Below are 18884 nucleotides of genomic sequence, written 5' to 3' on the forward strand. Positions count from 1 at the left end.
GCAGAATGAATCTTTTAAACTATCGAAATGGAAAAGTCTCTTTCATATGAATACCTCTAAATAAGAATTCTTAATTACGGAATCAGATTTCGGAATATAAAGACTTTTTTCAATTCAAATACGTACATAAAATACTAATTATATTAAATGTCTCAATAAAATAATAATACGAAGTTCATTATTCTAATTAAGTTTAATTAATTGAATAAAGAATCAAACTTTGAGTTGAACCAGCTTTTGAACACAAACTGAAATAATTGTTTTTTTTTTAATTGTTCTTATAAGACTTTTTTTGAACCCTACTTTCACTTTGTATACTTCGTCTTTACGTAATTTGATGCATTATTGCAATTGTATATTTGTTGGGAATTGTACAATATTTAATTCTGAAAAAAAGTTATTTGTTTCGTCGAACTGAGCTCTAAATCTTTATATATTAATTAGTCTGATAAAATGTTACTTAAAATGAGATTATATCGAAGTTTTACTTATAATACGAAATTATCGATTAATATAAGAGAATTCTACATTTTCTCTCTATAAGCCTTATCAAAATCGTCATCGATTGAAGCTGATAAAAGAGCACTTGAACAAGGAGGGGAAGAAAGTTAAGAATATAAGCTGAGAGAGCTCTATTCACTCAGACTAAAGTAAACAATAAGCGAGTGTTCAGTGCCCCCTACTCAGATTAATACTTATCAATTTTCTTCCAGCTGTCAAGCAACCAGAGCTGAGAGAGATATTTCAGTATAATCCGAGCATTCCCAGACATTGGATCAACTTAAGCGAAACATGTTTAAATTGTGTTCGGTATTAATTTTCGGACTTATCTGGAGCACCAGGGCAGACACTTTAGAACCGTACCTGCTCAAGACCCAGAGGTATGAGTAAACTCCATTTATAGCTCTTTGGATTAAATTGGGAAAATCTTATTATATTTAACTATCCCATCTTAAACTTTCAATATTATATTTACTCAGTTTGCCCTCGGATCTGAACTTTATGCCTAGCTTATCAAATGGTCATTTGGGCTATACGGTTTTTGGCGATGCCATTTTTATGAATGGGGTATACAATGGAGCTACTGGAAACAGTAAGCGTGCTCGTATTCCCAATTGGATAAATATAAACACTGAGATTTGTGATCGCTTTGGCTGCTTATCTAATGATCAGTCTTATGACATCAGCTATGAAATGAATCTCCGTGATGGCTTCTTTCAATATAGAACAAGTTACACCTCCGTTGGTATTACTCTGGAACAACGCACTTATCCTCATCGATATTATAATAGAGCATTGGTATATGAAGTGCTGGCCATCAGAAATATTTCAGCTACATTGACTAACTGTGAGTTTTGTGTAATTGATTGATATAAATATTAAATAACATTTTACTAAAATTTACTATAAGTCCTGTGGCAAGTAGTCAAAATGTTTAAACTCTTTATTTTGTCCGTTTAATGTTATTAACGTTTATCGACCATTACGGATATATGTTTTGAGTGAAAACGATACGAAATGAAAACTATTTTATAAAAGTTACGAAAACAAACTATTTTTTTATTTTTATGTTACTTAACTTTCGGAATAAAACTATTTTTTTTATTAAAAAAAAGTTACATTGTAAAATGATCTTTTTATATACATTTAACATAATCCAAATAGTAGAATCGACCAAATCAATTTGAAGAATAAATCATTTTATATATTTATATTTCAGTTGTTACCTTTAGGCATTCACATTGATATATACATTTTCTTCGAATTATAATGAAAGTGGAAAATTAAAGAGTCATTACTTACCAGTTCTATATGATATCTGAAGGAATAATTATACTCTCACCTGCAGCAACCAAGTACCTTAAGCTGACCCAGCAGCCGGGCAATCCCAGCGATGCCTTTGACTTTGTTGTGATCAACAATGGAAGCGACGCTGCTGAAGATTTTCGCAAACTTCGTGGACGCACCAAAGTGTTGGAGTTTGAGAAATTCCAGCCGAAAAAACACGAGATTCACGTGGTTTCAGTGAATCACTGGAGCAACCGCGTCAACTGACTTGGCCGACATGGCAGCCGGAGCTACAACATCGTGTCATCGTTTCCATAGACCGTCAACAAAGTGTGGCACTTAAGGAAATGAAGGATGTGCTTCAATTAAATGATGTTGCCTTGCTGCAAACTCAAAAAGATGCCTGGCATGAGTTCTGGGATAAAAGATTCTCCATTAAAATCATTGGCAATGCATTGGAGTTGTCCAGGATTATCAATGCTGGCATCTTTTATTTGGCTAGCTCGTTGCCATCTTCGAATAGCAATCAACCTAATGAACCATACTATGGACTAAGTCCCACTGGATTGGCACGTGGTAATTTAGAGGCGGATTATCAGGGTCACAATTTTTGGGATACAGAAATTTGGATGCTGCCTGTGGTGACACAATTCGGCTATGATTATGGTAAACTGCTGCTGGATTATCGTTACAGGCATTTGGAAGGCGCCAGATACAATGCCAATCTGACGGGTTACAAGGGTGCCAGGTGCGTTTCCTTAGCTGGAGAGGAATCTCCAATTTTCTGCACTACAAGAAATACGCCTAGAAAATGTACAGAGAATTTGGATTTTTAAAGTAAGAGAGAACATCTTGATTTTGTTTTCTTATTTGTTTTCACAGATTTCCCTGGGAAAGCGCCTACACGGGCACGGAGGTAACCAATCCCTGCTGCCCCGAAGTGGCTCAACAGGAGATTCACATCTCCCCAGACATATCCTTTGCTTTACAAAAGCTTTTTGCACAATCCAATGACTACAACTGGCTGTGTGAGAAGGCCTGGCCCATAGTTGCCGAGGTGGCCGAGTTCCTGGTCAGCAGAGCGAGCTGTGAGAGGCAGTCATGTCATTTTCGCAATATTATGGGTCCAGATGAGGATCACGCCAATATTGATGACAACGTGTACACAAATGCAGTGTCAAAATTAGCATTGGATTTTGCCGCTTGGACAGGTGGCAAGTGTAGCAACAACAACAACACGGATTTATATGAGAAATGGCGACGGTTAAGGGATCGTCTGGTGATACTGCATGATGTGGAGTTGGATTATCATCCGCAGCATTTGGGATATCAATTGAATGCTATTGTGAAGCAGGCGGATACAATTCTACTCGGATATCCACTGCAGTTTGATACCAGGTGAGATTTACATATAAGCGGATGAGCTGTTACTTATTCCTTATCCCTGCAGCGCGACACATTTAAATGATTTGCATTATTATGCTAATGTGACACGGGAGTCGGGCCCCGCCATGACCTGGTCAATGTTCGCTGCCAACTATCTAGCAACAAAGGAGGATTGGCGTGCACATAATTACTTTGCCCGTGGTTATCAGAGCTATGTGCGTCCCGAGTTTAAGGTGTGGAGTGAGACACCAATCGGCTATGATGGTTCTGCCAATTTTCTCACTGGCATTGGCGGATTTCTGCAAGCGCTGATCTTTGGCTATGGCGGGCTTAACTTTGCCCGAGTTGATGATACATTGCAGCTGCAGCTAGTGACTGCCAATTTGCCACTCAATGTGGACCAGGTGCAGGTTAATTTTATCCAATTTGCAGAAAGCAAATGTAGTTGGAGTTTCCAATTTGAAAAATCCACCTTGAACTGCTCGGGTCTGACAAATCAACACTTTGAGCTGATCCAGGGCAACAATCGCACACAACTGGGCAGCAACTTTACTGGTAAAAGTAAAATACAAATTACTTAAGCTATTAACTAATATATACACTGTTTACTTTGCAGTTACCCTACATTTAGGACATCCGCCGTTGAACATTCATCTGATAAGTTCCGACGGAAAACACGAAACTTAAAGACTTATATATTCACTTTGAAATAAAAATACTTTGTATTGCCAAATGAAATTATTCAAGATTTTTAATTGCTTTTGTCCTAAATTCTGCATTGTTTTAAAAGGTTTTACAAGGTTTACAAATATTAAAAATCCCAAAAAATTCAAATAACTTAAAAAATCTCAAATAAAATCAATTTTAGACAAAAAGAAAGTGTAATTAGCTGTTACATTTAAGCTGTAAACTGAAGTTACAAAAGAGTTTGTTGATTTTATATTGTATTCCAATAAATATGAACTTAGTTTGTGTGTTGTTCAGAACTCTAAACTTATGTGTATATCGACTAAATTGACACTAAGCATTTAGTTGTGTGTGATTTTGGAAGTAACTATTGCATTTCGTTGTGGCTGGGTATTGGAAAATTGGAAAACACATTCAATTCATATTCTTTACTTAAACTTTGATATTGAGGCGCCGCTGACACCAGCGGTGTTTTTGTTGCTGCCACTTAACACCACATATGGCGTTTTGGTTTCCTTTTGCTTTTGCTGCAACATGGTAAGCGTGCAGAGCGGCGTATCCGTGGAGCTCATGGTTTTCATCAACTGTGTGTGTGTGTAGATGAAATCAATTAATATCTCCCAGATTAGTTAGCACCAAGTTTTACTTACACCATCTTGTTCCATTTTCTTGAGACGCTTCTCAATCTTATTTTTGCCAGGTCCTTTGCCGTGGAACTTATGCGACAGATAGCGGAAAGCCTCTTTGAGGTTCAAAATGCGTCCATTGTCATCAATGTAATCCAGTTTAACATTTGGCTTAAATGTCTCTTTGTCCTTAAAGTCCATAATAGGACCAGCATGAAAACGATCGCGACGTCCAATTTTATCGTCCTCACTAACAATGGAAATTCTTAAAAATAAATCTTTCTATAAACCAAAGAGTCGCAATTTACTTACCCAGCTGCCTTATCTTCAATGGAATAGTTCTTGGCCTGCAGATGCGCCATTTTCGTGTTGCTCGGCCGATTCTTCTCCTCCTTCTCCAGATAACCCTTGGATAGGGCCAGGCGTAAGGCATTTGCCACACCTGCGCCCACATCTGGCTCCTCATCCAATATGGCACGCTCCTCAACATCATCGCCCAGATTATCTAAATCAGCGGGTTGCATCACTTCATCAGGATTAACCGAATTCCATGTGCCATGACTAAGTGTTGGCTCCTCCTGATTGGCATCCATATGGTCATCCAATGCTTCGTTGTTATCAAAGTCCATCATATCATTGGAGTCCTCATTACGATTTCCCGCCATGCCATACGTCGGAATATCGCCCAACGTGCGACAAAACTCTGCAGTGGCATTGAGCACAATGTTCCCATCGGCGCTGCTAAGAACAACGCCTTCAGCACTGTTGGCCTCGTCCACCGGCTCGGGCTTAATATCGCGCTTAATGCACGACACATCAAAGGGCAAAGATTTTTTGATGATGTTCTCCTTTTGCTTTAGTTTGCGTGCCTTGTTTAATACACGCTCCAAATCTTCGTCATCATTTTCCAGCTTAAATTGTGGCTCATCTTTCATTGGAACATCTTCATCGTCAGCTTCACGGTAACGTCCATGACGACTGCCCAAATTTGAGGAACTTGAAGGCTCATCAATTGGCTCTAAATCCTCGGCTTTTAGCTTCGGACGCAGTTTCTTTTTAATCTTTTTCTTTGGCTTCCTGAACCTGTGGAAACAAAACATAAGAAAAAGTTAACTATGGAAAAATTAATGAGGATGTTAAAAACCTACGTTGCCAGCTCCTCTGCACTGAACGTGTCTGATGCTAATTTTATATGGGTATCCTGCAGGGTTTCCAATCGCTTACCAACTAATTTGGTTTTAATTTCCAGTAGCTTGCGTCTGTGTTCGCGCTCTTCCTCTACGTTCTCACCAATTACAAAGTTTTTTCGTGTATTGGGCTTTCCATCAAGATCTTCATCATATTTCTCGAGAATGGAACGCTCAATGGGATTTCCAAGCTCATCGTATTGTTCCTCATAGACATTGTAGCCATAGCTAAGGGGATTGAGCTTTTTGTTGGCCAAGTTCTTTTTGTAGCGTTCGTCGTCGAGCATATTGACATTGACCAAAGTGTCGCCATCCTCTTCGTTGAGCACTTCCTGATCCTTGAGCGTTAAAATGACCGTGCGGCCCTCACCAAAGTCATCCATGTCGTGCTCAACGCGAAGACCCTTTAGGTTCCGATCGCCATAAGCCAATTGTCGCGCTTTTTGCTTTTCTTGCTCTACTAAATCCGCAACACCAAACGCCTCATCCAATTCCTCTAGTTCTTTGGCCTAGAAGAAATGCAACTGTTAAATTATATTAAACTTTACATTAATTATGTTCACTTACTTTGCGCATCGCTTCCTCACGCTCATTTACAACACGCTTGTTGCGATCAACCCATTTGTTCACATTATCCGTCTCTTCGTCTGATTCGCCTAATGTGCGAATGCGTGCCAAACGCTCTTCAAGGAAACGCTTCTCCTTGCGCTGCTTAAGCTTTTCACGTAGCTTTTCTGCCTCCTTTTTCTCCTTGATGTTATCTGCGGGCTTGTGTAAGAACTCGCCCCATTCATCCTTGTAGGATGAGAGATCCTTTTCGGCACCAGACCTCTTACTCTCCTGGTGGCTGCTACTGGCTGTTGGCGTCGCTTTGCTGGGTCCCGCATCCACTTCGAGTGGTTTCAGGCCAAGCTTGGCACGCAATTTGTTAGTCTCCGTGATGGAGAGCACATCGCCAGCACCATTCTCCGGTATCGGCGAGTGACTACGTGAGCGGACGCGATCACGTTCCCGCCCTTGCTCCCGACCTTGCTCTCGTCCTTGCTCCCGGCCATGCTCTCGTCCTGGTTCACGTCCCTGTTCTCGTTCTCTGTTGCTACGCTTTTGGCGATTGGTGCTGTTGTCTGCCTTTGGCGAATGGGAACGTTGATAATGTTGATGTTGTTGATGCTGTGCTGGTGGAGATTGAGATCGGGAACGTCCTCGCACACGCTCGCGCTCTCTAGCAACACGTTTGCGTGCCTCGCGTTCTCTTTCAACTTCACGCTCTCGCCGTCGCTCACGTTCGTAATCCACATGCTTGGAGATTTGCGGTGGTGGTGGTGTTGACACTTCATGATCGCGTTCTTTCTCACGAGCAGGTGGCTCTCGCTCACGAGCAACTGGCTCGCGCTCTCTGACCAACAGTTCTCGATCCCGTGCCGCTGGCTCTCTCTCTCGTCCCTTTGCTTTGGGATCCTGTTCAACTGGCACCTCCACGCAATCGGAACCTGCAAAATAGATTAATAAACTTAGTATAGACTAGAAATTGGCTTTATTCAGCCCAATCGCAAATTTATATGAATTTCTTTTCATTCTGTCTCGTTTCTCAAACTCACAGTCTGTCCATCTGAAAGACAAGAAATAAAAACAAAAAAGAACAAGAGCGCTTTAGTGAGTTCTGGCCACAAACAGTGCAGCACCAAGGCAATTGCAAGGCATTACTTTCAAAACTCCATTGAAATATCGCTTTTCGTTTTGAGATACTGCGCAATTGCCCCTTTAAATGGGCTGCACAATAAACTAAAGAAAACGGCACTTGGGGCCACTTACTGTCGGAGTCCGATTCCTCGAGGGAGATGACCTCGCTGGGACGCTCGCGCTCCTTATGCCTGTGATGCTTGTGACGGTGTTCCTTGTGTTTCTTGTGCTTGTGGTGTCTGTGTCGCGTTGACGACGAATCGTCCGTCAGATCCAAAGTGACATCCTCATCTTCCGGTCCGCGATGTGTACGTTCGCGTGATCGCGACCGATGACTGTGTTTCTTATCCTTTTTGTGCTTTTTACCAGACGACGAACCCATTTTGTGCAATTAAATCAATAATTTTTTGTCAATTACTGAAATTTCTAAACGTTTTCGCCTTCTTCTTTTTTGTTTTGCTTTTAAACTTTTCCAACACTGTTTGATAACTAGGGTACGCAGAGTTGCCACTTGTAATTTATCGGTCCGCAACCACTTATCGATTATATTTTATTATTAGCGCCAAAGGTAAAAAATTAACGTTTCAGCTCTGAACTGGTCAATATTAATGTTTAAAATATGCATATAAATAAATACAAGTACGTATAGAAAATGTAAGCTTAATTAACACGATCCCAGCGCCAAACTGTGCTGTCATCACAGACACAAATTAATACAGATCCATCCTTGGAAAATGATGTTTGTCGTATGGTTGATGTGCATTTAGGATGCACAAGTTGACTGCACTTGGTCAAATTGGGATCATTGGAGTCAAGCTCCCAGACAAACGTTGTGCCCAGCTGGTTGCCAAGAGCCAGCACCTTTTGCCAGGCATTAAATGCAAAGCGTACAAACCAAATCTCGCACATTTTGTAGTCAAAATGATGGAGAACTGTGGTGGAATCCTGTGGTTTAGCCTCGTGACAATGCGCGGACAGTTTTCCCGGTTTCCAGCAGACAATCGAATTCTCGCATGACTTGGAAAAGACAAAGTCTCCAAACCACTGCACGCAGTCAACATAATTGCGGTGAATGTCGCGTGTTGAAAAGTCCGGAAAATGCTCTTTGATTGTTGGAAATGGAGCCGTATTTTTACTGGCATTAAAGCTCGAGCTCAGCTCGATAGCTTCCTTAATATCTGGCTTATTGAGACGCCACAGTTTAAGCGAATGATCCATGCCACTGGACATGATTCGATCCCCGCGTAAATCAAAATCAATTGACAAAACCTCATCACGATGCCCTTCCACTCCTCCAAATACTGCAACACACACATCCGTTTGAATATTCCACAAGCGCAGCGAGTGATCCTTGCTGCCGGAGAGCAGCAACTGAGGCAGCACCGGATGAAACTTCAACTCATTGATGGCATGTCCATGTCCAATATAATTCTTAGCACACTGATGTTTAATTATATTGAAGATGCGGATGACGCCACGATAACCAGCTGCAGCCAGCACAGGATCACCAGAGATCGAATCATAGGACCATGCACATGTATAGAAGCTTTCATCAGTCTACAAGGAATTAAAATTTTTATCAGACTACCTTCTCAAAGGGAATCGAACTGTTTATTTGCTGAACTTACATCCGGATCTGCGTAGACCTGCAGCAGGCGTATGCCGTCCTCTTCATCAGACTCAGCCTCCAAGTTATTCTTCACACATTCATAGATAGACACACGATCTTTGCCCACAGTGGCAAACACCGCTTGACTTCTGTCCAGAAAGGGATTAAACTGCACACCAAAGATCTGGTGATTGTGATCCTCGCGAACATGATAACTGCGAATAGAATATTAAATCATGTTCCTAACACTTTTCTGCTGATGTACCTGTACTTGTAGAGAGGTTGCACCATTTTAGGCGCCTTGGCACGCCGGCATAACTTTCTCAACTTGCGCGTATTTGGCGACTTGCTTTTGCTGCGTGTTGTTGTTGTAGTAGTGGTTGTGCTTAAGACGCTGGCCGAGTCTAGGGATACAGTATCCTCAAAATCAATGCCTGTGCTGGAATATTCAGCACCTACAGTGGCTAATGCCGTTGGTTCCTCCGGTAAGAAAGCATCTCCATTTAATGACTGCTCCTCTTTACTTTCGCTAGAACTATTTTCCGTCATTGCGCGACGCCGCCTTGTTTACTTTTTATTTGTTGCGGCAGTGTTGCCAACGTGTCACAAATTTAATCAAAATAAAATTAAGAAACAGTCTGGCAACACTCATTTAAATTTGTTCTATAAGCTACATGTATATTTCGATTTCTTAAATTAAATAATAATTAGTTTTATTCGATTCAACGCCGACCGCTTACTGCTTTTGTCTGATTGGCACTCAGCAGTTCATTGAGATATTTGTCTACTTCCTTATGGGCTTTTAAGCTGTGATCTGTACGTGTGAATATATCATTAATAAAGTAAATACGCAACAAATCCGCTTTTGTTTGCAATAATTCCGCCTGCGATTGTTGCACTTTCAGTTCATTTACAAGATGTGGTCCCATTTTTAAATCGGCTGTTGTCATCATTAGAGCATTCTTTTTACGTTGCATTTCTACCAATTTTTGCAGGCATTCGCGTTGTTCCTTTTGCAGCCTTATGATTTCCTGTTGTCCCGTGGACAGCTGCGGTTCCCTATCTTTTGTCATTGCATCCGGCAGTTCCTTGCGTATTTTATCGCCCAACTCAACAATGGGTGTTAGGGTCTTACGCAGATTGGACGCCAATTTGGTGCGCAAGGCTTTGCAGTCAGTGTAACTAAGCGGCGGGCAGCTGCTGCATTCCTGCAAGTCTAAAAAAGGGACACATTAACATATTTTATTTATTTCAATTAATTAAATAAAATCTCTTACCCAGTAAATGAACCTGTTCATCTCCCAGTCGAATATATTCGTTTACCGAAATCAATCTGAGAACGCGTTTGATTTCTGGTGTTTCATCTTGCTCAAGATTTAAAGATCGTAATTCATTTAATACTAATTTTAGCTTTAGCACTTTATTAAGCTCAGAATCGCGCGCTTCCAGTAGTTCTCGTGTCTCAGTGGACAAATTTGTGCTAGACGGATCACTCATTTTGACTGTAAGCACTTAAAAAATCTACTGTTTAGTTTAAATTGAGTTGATGTTTGTTCACTGTTGCCAACTTAGTTATTTTATATATTTATAGCTAGTTCTGACTATTTTCAGTTCGTTTGCTGGACAAAATATAAAAATTGCTATTAGCTGAATATCTGGCTATTTTAAATATATATTCAGCAAAGTTGTGATATTAATATTTTTGGTACAACTGTGCAAATGTGCCCACAACAACAAATTTCCAGACAGAAACAGCTATTTTTCCCCCTAAAAAGTTGGCAGCACTGGTGTGGAAAGCTGCCACCCGGTTCAAGGGCTGCCACCCTTTAAAATTTTTCCGATCAGGCAGCTTGTACCATTTTAATCAAATTGCAAATTTTGATAAAAATATTTGCGCGCATTAAAAGTAAGTATTCAATTGCTGCAACCAAACGATGAATTCCAATTGTATCAAATATATTTCATAGTGTACAGTTGGTTGGGCGGAAAATTCGTTTTAGTCACAATCTCTATCGGTGTCGGCACATTGATTGCCTATAAAACAATTGTCAGCGCAATAAAGCGTAAAAGGATCGAAAAAAAATACAATGGAGAGGTGCTGGACTTAATGATATTCAACGAATTGAGCGAGTGTTGTGCCCGTAATTACAATGCTACGCCATGCGAGAACGAAAACTGCATGCACCGCAACATACAAAATGTGATAAAATACATTGATGAGGCTAAATATACCATTGACTTTGCGATGTACACATTTACTGTAATTGGTATCATGAATGCATTAATTGAAGCTTATAAACGTGGTGTCAACATCCGGATAATTACGGATAATGAAATGCTCTGCTCATCGGGCGGAAAGATGTCATATTTGGAAACCGAGCTACCGATCGATATTCGTGTGCCGCAATTAAAAACTGTAATGATGCATCACAAGTTCATGGTGATCGATGGTCATAGAGGCGTGTATGACACCGTCGGAAAAATTCCTCCACCCTTTAAGGTTGAGCCGTACCGCCCCCTGGTACTTACTGGTTCCGTGAATTGGACTATGCAAGGCTTCGGTGGAAACTGGGAAAACTGCTTGGTTACTACAGATATCGTTACTGTAACTAAATTGGAAGAGGAGTTCTATCGAATGTGGGATGTTTCTAATAGCATTTGATTAAACGTGATACATTTTAATTTTATTACTCACATAAACATATTACTCATACTGTTTAAACTAAATCCTTGGGGGATTACTTAATATAAAACATTACTAACTATTTGGCCTGTTGTTTTAATTTCTCAACGCGACGCGTGAATGTCTCCCTTAGTGTATTAAGACGCTCCAACTCGGAGCGCATTTCAATATATTCCAGATAGGACACCTCCGATTTAACTAATATTTCATGTTTGAGTTGCAACACGCGAGCCACTTCCTTCTGTTTACGCTGCATGGCAGCAATCTTAATTGTAAGCGAAGCGTCTTTTGCTTTCTTGGGCGCCTTAGATTTTTTCGACTTCTGTGAATATAAGCTATTAAAATAAGTTTTAAATCTTTTTATTTTAAAACTTGCCTCCATGATTATTCTGCACGTGTTTGTTTGTTTACAAGATGTTTGTGTTTGTTATTCACTGTTGCCAACTTTTAAGAGGAAACATCATAAGTTGCCACCTAGCAAAAGTTTCCGATCCGCCTCGATTTATGTACCCAAAAAAATTGGTAAATTTCAGAAAAATTTATTCGGAATTTATGTACCTTTTTCCAATTTTTTTTTGCTTATTTTTTGACGAAATTTTTTTTTTTTTTTTGGAAGCATCAGAAAGTTAGCTGAAATCCTGATACAAAATTGCTAAAATAAAAATACTAGCCACGAACACAGGGTGGCAGTTGTAAATGATAACAACTAATCGATGAATAAGTCAGTTGTTTTACCGATAACCACCAGCGAAAACAAAACATTGGGACTTAATTTTATTATTTAAAAAAAAATTCTTAATGAATGCTCTCACGGATAAGGTACTTGTGGCCAAGGAGGCACTGTGTGTCGCCCTTGGCGACAATTGGGAGCTCTACAGAGGAAATATGAAAAACTGGTTTCGCAATCGCTGGAGCAAAGAGGAGTTTGATTGCGAGTCTCGCAAAATTATGACGCCAGAGAAGCTGCATTTGCACAACCAGTTTCTGTTGGCCCTGCTTAATAAAATAGACGCCTTTGCGCCTCCAGAAACAATTGCTTCACTGCAGCCCAGTTGCCGAAGCGGCGGCAGTGGAGGCGCCTCAACTAGCAGCAGCAGCAGCAATCGGAAACGTAAACGCAGTTCACGCACATTTGCGGATCGCATCACATTTGAACTATGCGATGTTCTGGAGTTCGTTAAGGAGGACAACATGCAGCTGATACGTCCGCCCTCATTAGGCGGAGATCAGGGATTGCAACAACAACAGCAACAGTTGCCCACACAACGTTACTGTGCACAAGAATTGTTTCTGCCGGACGCTGGCTTCATTATGGGACGTTTTCTAATCGGCGCCTGGGAAATAGGCCTCATCTCAGTGGACGACAATGTGGCAGAGTATGTGGCAATGGCTGTGCAGGTGCTGCTCAAGGATCTGCTAACATCGATCATTAAAAAACGCAAGCATTACAAGACAAGTGGCGAGGGTAACTTTTATTATGATGTGGGTGCACAACTGCGTGATCCTTCACTGCGGAACACAGTCACCCGCCAGAAGGTAGACGATACTCCGCTGGAGCACGACAAGGAGCTTAATACAGCCAACTTTATGAGGAGACAAAATGATGATATTGTCTTTCTCTCAGCCTGCGAACAAGTGCAAGTATCTGATGATAATCAAAAAACCCTGTAGTTTGTAATATATATATTCTCTGTTATAACTCAACAGATTGCCCTGCGAACGTACTGTGATTACACTCAAGGATTGCCAGCTCGCATTTCGCGATCGCAATCTCATTGGCTCCCACGCGGTTTACTCTATAAACATGGAGCGTCTGAATATGATGATGCACTAAGCAATTAACTATACATTAGTTTTTATTATAAAATTTTATTTATGTTGACATAACTAAACGTTTCTTGTTTAACAAAGCTCTCGTGGTGGCGGCTTGAAAGGCACCTGTCCAGGTGCAAATTGTGCCGCTTTAAATGCCGCAATCTCCTCCTGAGAAAGATCTTCCATGCGACTGTATATAGATGAAGCACTGTTGGGCGGTTGCTGTGGCTGCAACTGTTGCTGTAGCTGCAACTGTTGCTGCTGCTGTTGCATCTGCAGCTGCTGTGGCGCTTCTGCTTGCATTTGCAGTTGCTGAGGTTGCGAAAAACCTGTTGTCGCTGCTGCTTGTCCAAAAAATCCACTAGGTGGCTGTTGTTGTTGCTGCTGTGCGGCTTGAGCAAAAATGTTGCCGGGATTTGGTGCAGCAGCAGCTTGTGCGAAGATGCCGCCCGCCTGTTGTTGCTGCTGCTGCTGTTGTTGTTGTGGCAAGAAAGCATTGGCTTGGCCAAAAGGCGACGGATTCGCTGTTTGCGGCTGCGTAAAAATATTTCCGCCGCCACCTGAAAAGGCGGATGTTGCTTGTGGTTGTCCAAAAGGATTAAGCTGTTGTTGCTGCTGTTGCGGCTGGGCAAAGATAGAGGGCTGTGCCTGTGCCAAAGGCTGTTGTTGTCCAAAAGGATTCGCTTGCTGTTGCCCAAACGCTTGTGACTGCTGTTGTTGTGGTTGCGAAAAGATATTTGCATTTGTTGCACCACCAAATATGTTGCCTGCCGCATTGTTTCCGCCAACAGAGGCACCTCCAAATATACTGTTGGCCGTGGGGGCAGGTGCAAAGCTAGGCGTGGCAGCAGGGCCGCCAAAAATGTTGCCTCCACTGGAACCCAAGGCGGGTTTGCTGAATATGGAGCCAACCTGTTGTGCCGCATTGTTGCCGGCAAAGCCAAAGGGATTGGGATTGTTACTGGTAGCGGGTTGACTACCTTCAGGTGCATCGTATATCTTTATCATCATATCAATTATTTGAGGTGTCATCTGTAGCATGGCTTTCATTTTGTTTATTGTATCGTGCACTTCTTTGGTAAATTGCTGATGAAATTGATCGAAGCAGTTTAGGCGTCGACTCTCGTACGCCTGGAATCTCACCTCCTCGAATGATTGATCCTCTATAAAGTTCGGTATGTTACCCTTGTCTTTGAACGGTCCGTAGACCGAAAAGCGCCACATGTTGCTGTTTATGCAGGATTCTATGTCCGTTTTCAGGTATTGTCTAAAAGCGAGCAAAACAGCATTAAGAAATAAACCATTATCAGTTCTTACGTGTACCTACTTAACATCAAAGTGCTCATTGTGGCATTTGGTGCCAAAGCGACAGGAGCCTTGTTGAAAGAAACGGCAAACGCCCATTGTGGCTGATTTTATAGAAATATTAACAACTTAATCAATTTTGCTTATTTCTGTGGCGGTGTCAGTCAGTGTTACCAAGAATTGGCAAAACAGCTGACTATGCCTATCGATAAAATGTTGTCAACATTTATACCGCATTGCCTGATATTGGTATTTTTTAGTTGCGTTAGCACGAGCGCAAAAAAATGCCAAAGAACTTTTCAGCAAATGCTATTTTTCGAATTCTGAAGAGAACTTATCAATTGAGTAGTATTCTATATTTACTTTAAGCATGCTATTTAAGAGTCTTAGAAAAATAATTTTCACGTTTTCTGTTAAACCGTTTAGGGAAACTTTCTTTTGTTACAAACATAAGCATATTTTCGGTATACTCTTTAGAAAGAGTACTCATTTTACGCCATTTGTCCATTTTTGGCGCTTTTATCTTGTTTGTTGTCTCCAACAAATAAAAAACACACCCTTAACACCCTCAACGGGAAAAAGCGAAGGGCGATAAAGGACACTGACATTGTCGGCAAACAAAGTTTTAAAATCGTTAGAAATTAACTAATTGTTGTGTACAATCTGTAAAACAATGAAATTAAGACTCCTAAAACAATAATATAAAATAATTGAAAATTTTTGAAATATCGGTCGGCTATAGTGTTTTATGAGCTTGTGCAAAAGTCGATATTATTAGAGCAGAAAAATAAAATGTTCAAAAGTAAAAACGAATGTAATATTGTGTATAAGTGCACAGTTCGATTACTTGATGATTCCGATATTTTGGAATGTGAATTCCAGGTGTGTTAACAATTAAAATCAAGTCAGTCCCTTGAATAAGTTCCAATTCACATTTGTACTTACATATATATATATATATGTACAAAGTTTTGAGTAAAAATGTTTGTGCCTAGAGGGCATTTATTTATTAACATGATTTATGCTAATTAAGAATTTAATTCAAATTTTATTTTTTACTCATTTAATAGTCGACACATCAATATAATTTTGTATTAAAAGTAAAATAATTAATTTTCAAAATAAGTTGAAATTAAAAACAAAATTGTAATTAAAAAATAAATTTGGTAGCTGACATAAATTTTCTTAATATTCTTTAAAATAATTTTAGCCGTTCCATAAAGGCATTTACCTAGTCGACCACATATGCAGACAACTAGATATTAAGGAAAAGGATTATTTTGGCTTGCGTTACGTTGATCCAGGAAAGCAAAGGGTGAGTTTTCTACGGTGGTGTTGGGAGCTAAACAACTGATTGTCATGACTTCAATCTATATTTAAATCTCTATAGCATTGGCTCGACCTAGCCAAATCCATATTAAAGCAATGCAAAGGTAAATAGTACACAATAATTTCAACTTATTTTTAGTTAACAAGCTTAACAAACTGTTAAATTATTACAGATATAGATCCAGTGCTTTTTTCCTTACGTGTAAAATTCTATCCTGCGGATCCATTTCGTCTGACTGGCAATGGCCGTATCATGCTCTTCCAGCAGTTGAAAAGAGACCTTCGACACGGTCGATTGTACTGCTCTATGGGTGAGGCAGCCGCATTGGGAGCATTAATCGTCCAGGGTAAATAAGCGGCTTTAATTTTATTATAATTTTTAGACCGTGTACTTAATTAGTATAAAGGGTATATTAACATATCAAGGAAAAATTTAAAGAAAAGAAATTCAAAACACAATTGATGTAGCCATTTGCTGTTTAAGTACAGGGTCTTTCGCAGTCCGACTCTCTCATGTTTAGCTTTTTGTGTTTTACTAATTTATTGTAATATGGGTTTTTCTTGCAGAGGAACTTGGGGATTATGACGAGTTCATTCACATTGGCGACTACGTGTCATCACTTGACTTGGCTCTACGACAAACGGAGAATCTTGAAAAGAAGATTATCGAACTGCATAAAAAACGTAAGCCTGACCAAGATCCGTCGGTGGCTATGGATGAGTTTATGGGCATCGCACGTGGCCTAGAGACTTATGGCATTGACCCTCATCCCGTTAAGGACCATCGCGGCTCGCTGCTCTACGTTGGTATTAATCACGCCGGCATTAGCACCTATGTGGCAGGCAAACGATCGCAACATTTTCGTTGGAACGAAGTTCATAAGATTAACTTTGAGGGAAAGATGTTTATTGCACACTTGAGCTTTACGGATCAAAGTCGGGAGCCCGTGAGTAATGCCTACATTCCACAAGAACTATTTTTAATATATTCACGAATTTATTGTTTACAGAAAAAGCATACAATTGGATTCAAGTGTCCCTCGGGACCAGCCTGTCGCTATCTATGGAGATGCGCCATCGAGCAGATGCTTTTTTTCACGTAAGTTAAATAATCAATAATTTTGTAAGCGACCAAAATTTTGCAGAAAGTGCGATTTGGTGGTTCAACAAAAAAAAAAATCGTATTTTAAATTTTCCCTGGTTTTTTTAAGCATTAAAAATTTAAATATAGAAATTTAATTGTTTTTAGGAATTCCAAACTAAGATTATGATATTATTATTTTACACGTTTTCAAAACCAAGCTAAAATTTCATGCAATTAACATTTTTTTTTTTTATTAAATTTTTGTTTTTTTTATTTTCTAAACAGAATTTTTTTATATTTCAAAACTGGTCCGCTTCGGGTTCGGCTAAGACATATTGTATTTAATGTTCCAATTTGTATAATTTTCTAAAAAAAAAAATGTATTATCTACAGATTACCAAATAGCCAACATGCGGCAGTTGTGTCTGGAGGCGGATTCTTTTCCTGGGGCACCAAGTTCCGATATACCGGACGAACTGAACGCGAGATATTGACTGAGAGTATTAACGCTTTACGTGAGCAGAAGATGACGTATTCAAATTCAAGCAAACGCAAGGCAAGCAGTGTGCCAGCGACTCCTTCCAGTCCGCAGGGCGACCTAGCACACATCCGTAAACTATTCTTAAAAATGATTGAATTCTGAGTTTTTTATAACCATATTATTTCGTAGGCTACAGCAGTTTGCCGCGATCAACAATGTCCGAGCCTTTGGGTTGTTCCATGGCTCCGAATATTCTTATCTATGGACAGGACGTTGGTGTCAATGGCAGTCTCCAGATGCCTAGCTTAGAACCCGTTTGCGAGGAGGCGCGTCTGCGTTCGTCAAACATAGATAGACTAAACCATATGGGAACAGATCTCTCCGGTTATGCGTTCCGAGACTCTATCGAGCATTCGTCAACGGAGAGCGGACTTACGGCTAGTGGCTATGATGTTGCTGGAAAGCCGCGTGGCAATCACAACGATTCCAAGCAACACCTTTACTATTCATCCAAGCAGTACTATGCGCTGCCCAATCCCGCCTTAAATTCGAGCTCTTCCGTCGGTATTTCCAGTGGGAAACATATAGGAAAATTTTCACGCACACACTCTAACTCCAAAAGTGGCAAAAACTTAAGAAAATTCCATTTATTGCACGCTTTTATACCATCCGTTATTTTTGTTATTATCGCAATGGCCGGAACTGCGATTCTCATTATGGAATCCGAGCTGGATATTTTCGAACGCGTTCGCAACTCTCCCGAAATGCTAAGTTTGCGCTATCAGTATTATCAGCCATTAAAAGAGTTTGTTTTGGAGAAATTGGGCCGAAAAGTCTAAATTAAAGCATATTTAAATTTGTATTTATTATGCAATTTTTTTAAATTCTTAGTTTGAATATTTATTTATTATTATTGATTAAATATATTTATTTATTGTCAATTTTTCTATTTATCTTAATATAAAATAACATTACTTAAATACAAACTTTGAGGAGTTGGGCGTAGATTACAAAAATATTTTGTTCAAAGGAAGTTTTGCTATGCCAAAGAAAATCAGCTTTTTTATATTTTTGCAGCTCATTAAAAAACATTAAGTTGTTCATTAATAATAACATTGTGAGTTTGATATAAGTACATATGAGTTACTATTTTTTGCACGTTCCGAAACATATCATATAGCTGCTATGCTACAAAGCGTTAGCTTTACGTTGTAGATTAATAGC

The 18884-nt window shown here is 39.9% G+C and overlaps 9 protein-coding genes across 9 annotated transcripts; 4 read left to right on the forward strand and 5 right to left on the reverse strand.

Annotated features, from left to right (window-relative positions):
- Window positions 1-713: 713 nt before the first annotated feature.
- Window positions 714-3912, forward strand: LOC117782270 (protein-glucosylgalactosylhydroxylysine glucosidase). Its single transcript, XM_034619327.1, is given in 7 exon segments — window positions 714-881; window positions 981-1348; window positions 1850-2017; window positions 2020-2536; window positions 2671-3186; window positions 3239-3729; window positions 3791-3912. Coding segments are annotated over 7 exon segments (2220 nt in total). The 5' UTR covers window positions 714-792; the 3' UTR covers window positions 3862-3912.
- LOC117782268 (U4/U6.U5 tri-snRNP-associated protein 1) lies at window positions 3900-7813 on the reverse strand. The gene is made up of 6 exons (XM_034619326.1): window positions 7487-7813; window positions 6242-7164; window positions 5636-6183; window positions 4800-5570; window positions 4512-4737; window positions 3900-4445 (listed from the first exon to the last, which is right to left on the reverse strand). The coding sequence occupies exons 1-6, from the start codon at window positions 7734-7736 to the stop codon at window positions 4290-4292; spliced, it is 2874 nt and encodes a 957-aa protein (XP_034475217.1). The 5' UTR covers window positions 7737-7813; the 3' UTR covers window positions 3900-4289.
- A 120-nt stretch (window positions 7814-7933) lies between these two features.
- Window positions 7934-9577, reverse strand: LOC117781623 (polycomb protein esc). Its single transcript, XM_034618407.1, has 3 exons — window positions 9229-9577; window positions 8983-9178; window positions 7934-8911 (listed from the first exon to the last, which is right to left on the reverse strand). The coding sequence occupies exons 1-3, from the start codon at window positions 9510-9512 to the stop codon at window positions 8015-8017; spliced, it is 1377 nt and encodes a 458-aa protein (XP_034474298.1). The 5' UTR covers window positions 9513-9577; the 3' UTR covers window positions 7934-8014.
- A 37-nt stretch (window positions 9578-9614) lies between these two features.
- On the reverse strand, window positions 9615-10568 carry LOC117781624 (augmin complex subunit dgt2). The gene is made up of 2 exons (XM_034618408.1): window positions 10241-10568; window positions 9615-10179 (listed from the first exon to the last, which is right to left on the reverse strand). The coding sequence occupies exons 1-2, from the start codon at window positions 10458-10460 to the stop codon at window positions 9686-9688; spliced, it is 714 nt and encodes a 237-aa protein (XP_034474299.1). The 5' UTR covers window positions 10461-10568; the 3' UTR covers window positions 9615-9685.
- Window positions 10569-10930: 362 nt separating this feature from the next.
- On the forward strand, window positions 10931-11728 carry LOC117780112 (mitochondrial cardiolipin hydrolase). The gene has a single exon (XM_034616520.1). It carries the CDS (start codon window positions 11071-11073, stop codon window positions 11623-11625), a length of 555 nt encoding a protein of 184 aa, XP_034472411.1. The 5' UTR covers window positions 10931-11070; the 3' UTR covers window positions 11626-11728.
- Window positions 11626-12107, reverse strand: LOC117780113. The gene is made up of 2 exons (XM_034616521.1): window positions 12023-12107; window positions 11626-11968 (listed from the first exon to the last, which is right to left on the reverse strand). Exons 1-2 carry the CDS (start codon window positions 12026-12028, stop codon window positions 11726-11728), a joined length of 249 nt encoding a protein of 82 aa, XP_034472412.1. The 5' UTR covers window positions 12029-12107; the 3' UTR covers window positions 11626-11725.
- Window positions 12108-12386: 279 nt separating this feature from the next.
- Window positions 12387-13533, forward strand: LOC117781766 (transcriptional adapter 1-like). The gene is made up of 2 exons (XM_034618588.1): window positions 12387-13283; window positions 13354-13533. The coding sequence occupies exons 1-2, from the start codon at window positions 12445-12447 to the stop codon at window positions 13478-13480; spliced, it is 966 nt and encodes a 321-aa protein (XP_034474479.1). The 5' UTR covers window positions 12387-12444; the 3' UTR covers window positions 13481-13533.
- Window positions 13489-15072, reverse strand: LOC117781765 (nucleoporin-like protein amo1). Its single transcript, XM_034618587.1, has 2 exons — window positions 14789-15072; window positions 13489-14728 (listed from the first exon to the last, which is right to left on the reverse strand). The coding sequence occupies exons 1-2, from the start codon at window positions 14863-14865 to the stop codon at window positions 13549-13551; spliced, it is 1257 nt and encodes a 418-aa protein (XP_034474478.1). The 5' UTR covers window positions 14866-15072; the 3' UTR covers window positions 13489-13548.
- A 281-nt stretch (window positions 15073-15353) lies between these two features.
- On the forward strand, window positions 15354-18555 carry LOC117781002 (FERM domain-containing protein 5). The gene is made up of 8 exons (XM_034617706.1): window positions 15354-15648; window positions 15977-16081; window positions 16157-16199; window positions 16269-16442; window positions 16663-17042; window positions 17106-17194; window positions 17573-17790; window positions 17850-18555. Exons 1-8 carry the CDS (start codon window positions 15559-15561, stop codon window positions 18497-18499), a joined length of 1749 nt encoding a protein of 582 aa, XP_034473597.1. The 5' UTR covers window positions 15354-15558; the 3' UTR covers window positions 18500-18555.
- The last annotated feature ends 329 nt before the right edge of the window (window positions 18556-18884 follow it).

The sequence above is a fragment of the Drosophila innubila genome (genome assembly GCF_004354385.1).
Source record: "Drosophila innubila isolate TH190305 chromosome 2L unlocalized genomic scaffold, UK_Dinn_1.0 4_B_2L, whole genome shotgun sequence".
NCBI lineage: Eukaryota > Metazoa > Arthropoda > Insecta > Diptera > Drosophilidae > Drosophila > Drosophila innubila.

Coding starts and splice junctions, on each gene's coding strand:
- LOC117781624 (XM_034618408.1), bottom strand. CDS start 10,460: ATGAGTGATCCGTCTAGCACAAATTTGTCCACTGAGACACGAGAACTA. Junction 10,180..10,240: donor TGAACAGGTTCATTTACTGG/GTAAGAGATTTT, acceptor TCCCTTTTTTAG/ACTTGCAGGAATGCAGCAGC.
- LOC117781766 (XM_034618588.1), top strand. CDS start 12,445: ATGAATGCTCTCACGGATAAGGTACTTGTGGCCAAGGAGGCACTGTGT. Junction 13,284..13,353: donor CTCTCAGCCTGCGAACAAGT/GCAAGTATCTGA, acceptor ATAACTCAACAG/ATTGCCCTGCGAACGTACTG.
- LOC117781765 (XM_034618587.1), bottom strand. CDS start 14,865: ATGGGCGTTTGCCGTTTCTTTCAACAAGGCTCCTGTCGCTTTGGCACC. Junction 14,729..14,788: donor AATGAGCACTTTGATGTTAA/GTAGGTACACGT, acceptor GCTCGCTTTTAG/ACAATACCTGAAAACGGACA.
- LOC117781623 (XM_034618407.1), bottom strand. CDS start 9,512: ATGACGGAAAATAGTTCTAGCGAAAGTAAAGAGGAGCAGTCATTAAAT. Junction 9,179..9,228: donor CAACCTCTCTACAAGTACAG/GTACATCAGCAG, acceptor TTCTATTCGCAG/TTATCATGTTCGCGAGGATC. Junction 8,912..8,982: donor AGGTCTACGCAGATCCGGAT/GTAAGTTCAGCA, acceptor AATTCCTTGTAG/ACTGATGAAAGCTTCTATAC.
- LOC117782268 (XM_034619326.1), bottom strand. CDS start 7,736: ATGGGTTCGTCGTCTGGTAAAAAGCACAAAAAGGATAAGAAACACAGT. Junction 5,571..5,635: donor AGTGCAGAGGAGCTGGCAAC/GTAGGTTTTTAA, acceptor TTGTTTCCACAG/GTTCAGGAAGCCAAAGAAAA. Junction 4,446..4,511: donor AGAAAATGGAACAAGATGGT/GTAAGTAAAACT, acceptor ACACACACACAG/TTGATGAAAACCATGAGCTC.
- LOC117780112 (XM_034616520.1), top strand. CDS start 11,071: ATGATATTCAACGAATTGAGCGAGTGTTGTGCCCGTAATTACAATGCT.
- LOC117781002 (XM_034617706.1), top strand. CDS start 15,559: ATGTTCAAAAGTAAAAACGAATGTAATATTGTGTATAAGTGCACAGTT. Junction 16,082..16,156: donor TTGATCCAGGAAAGCAAAGG/GTGAGTTTTCTA, acceptor AAATCTCTATAG/CATTGGCTCGACCTAGCCAA. Junction 17,791..17,849: donor GGGCGACCTAGCACACATCC/GTAAACTATTCT, acceptor ATTATTTCGTAG/GCTACAGCAGTTTGCCGCGA.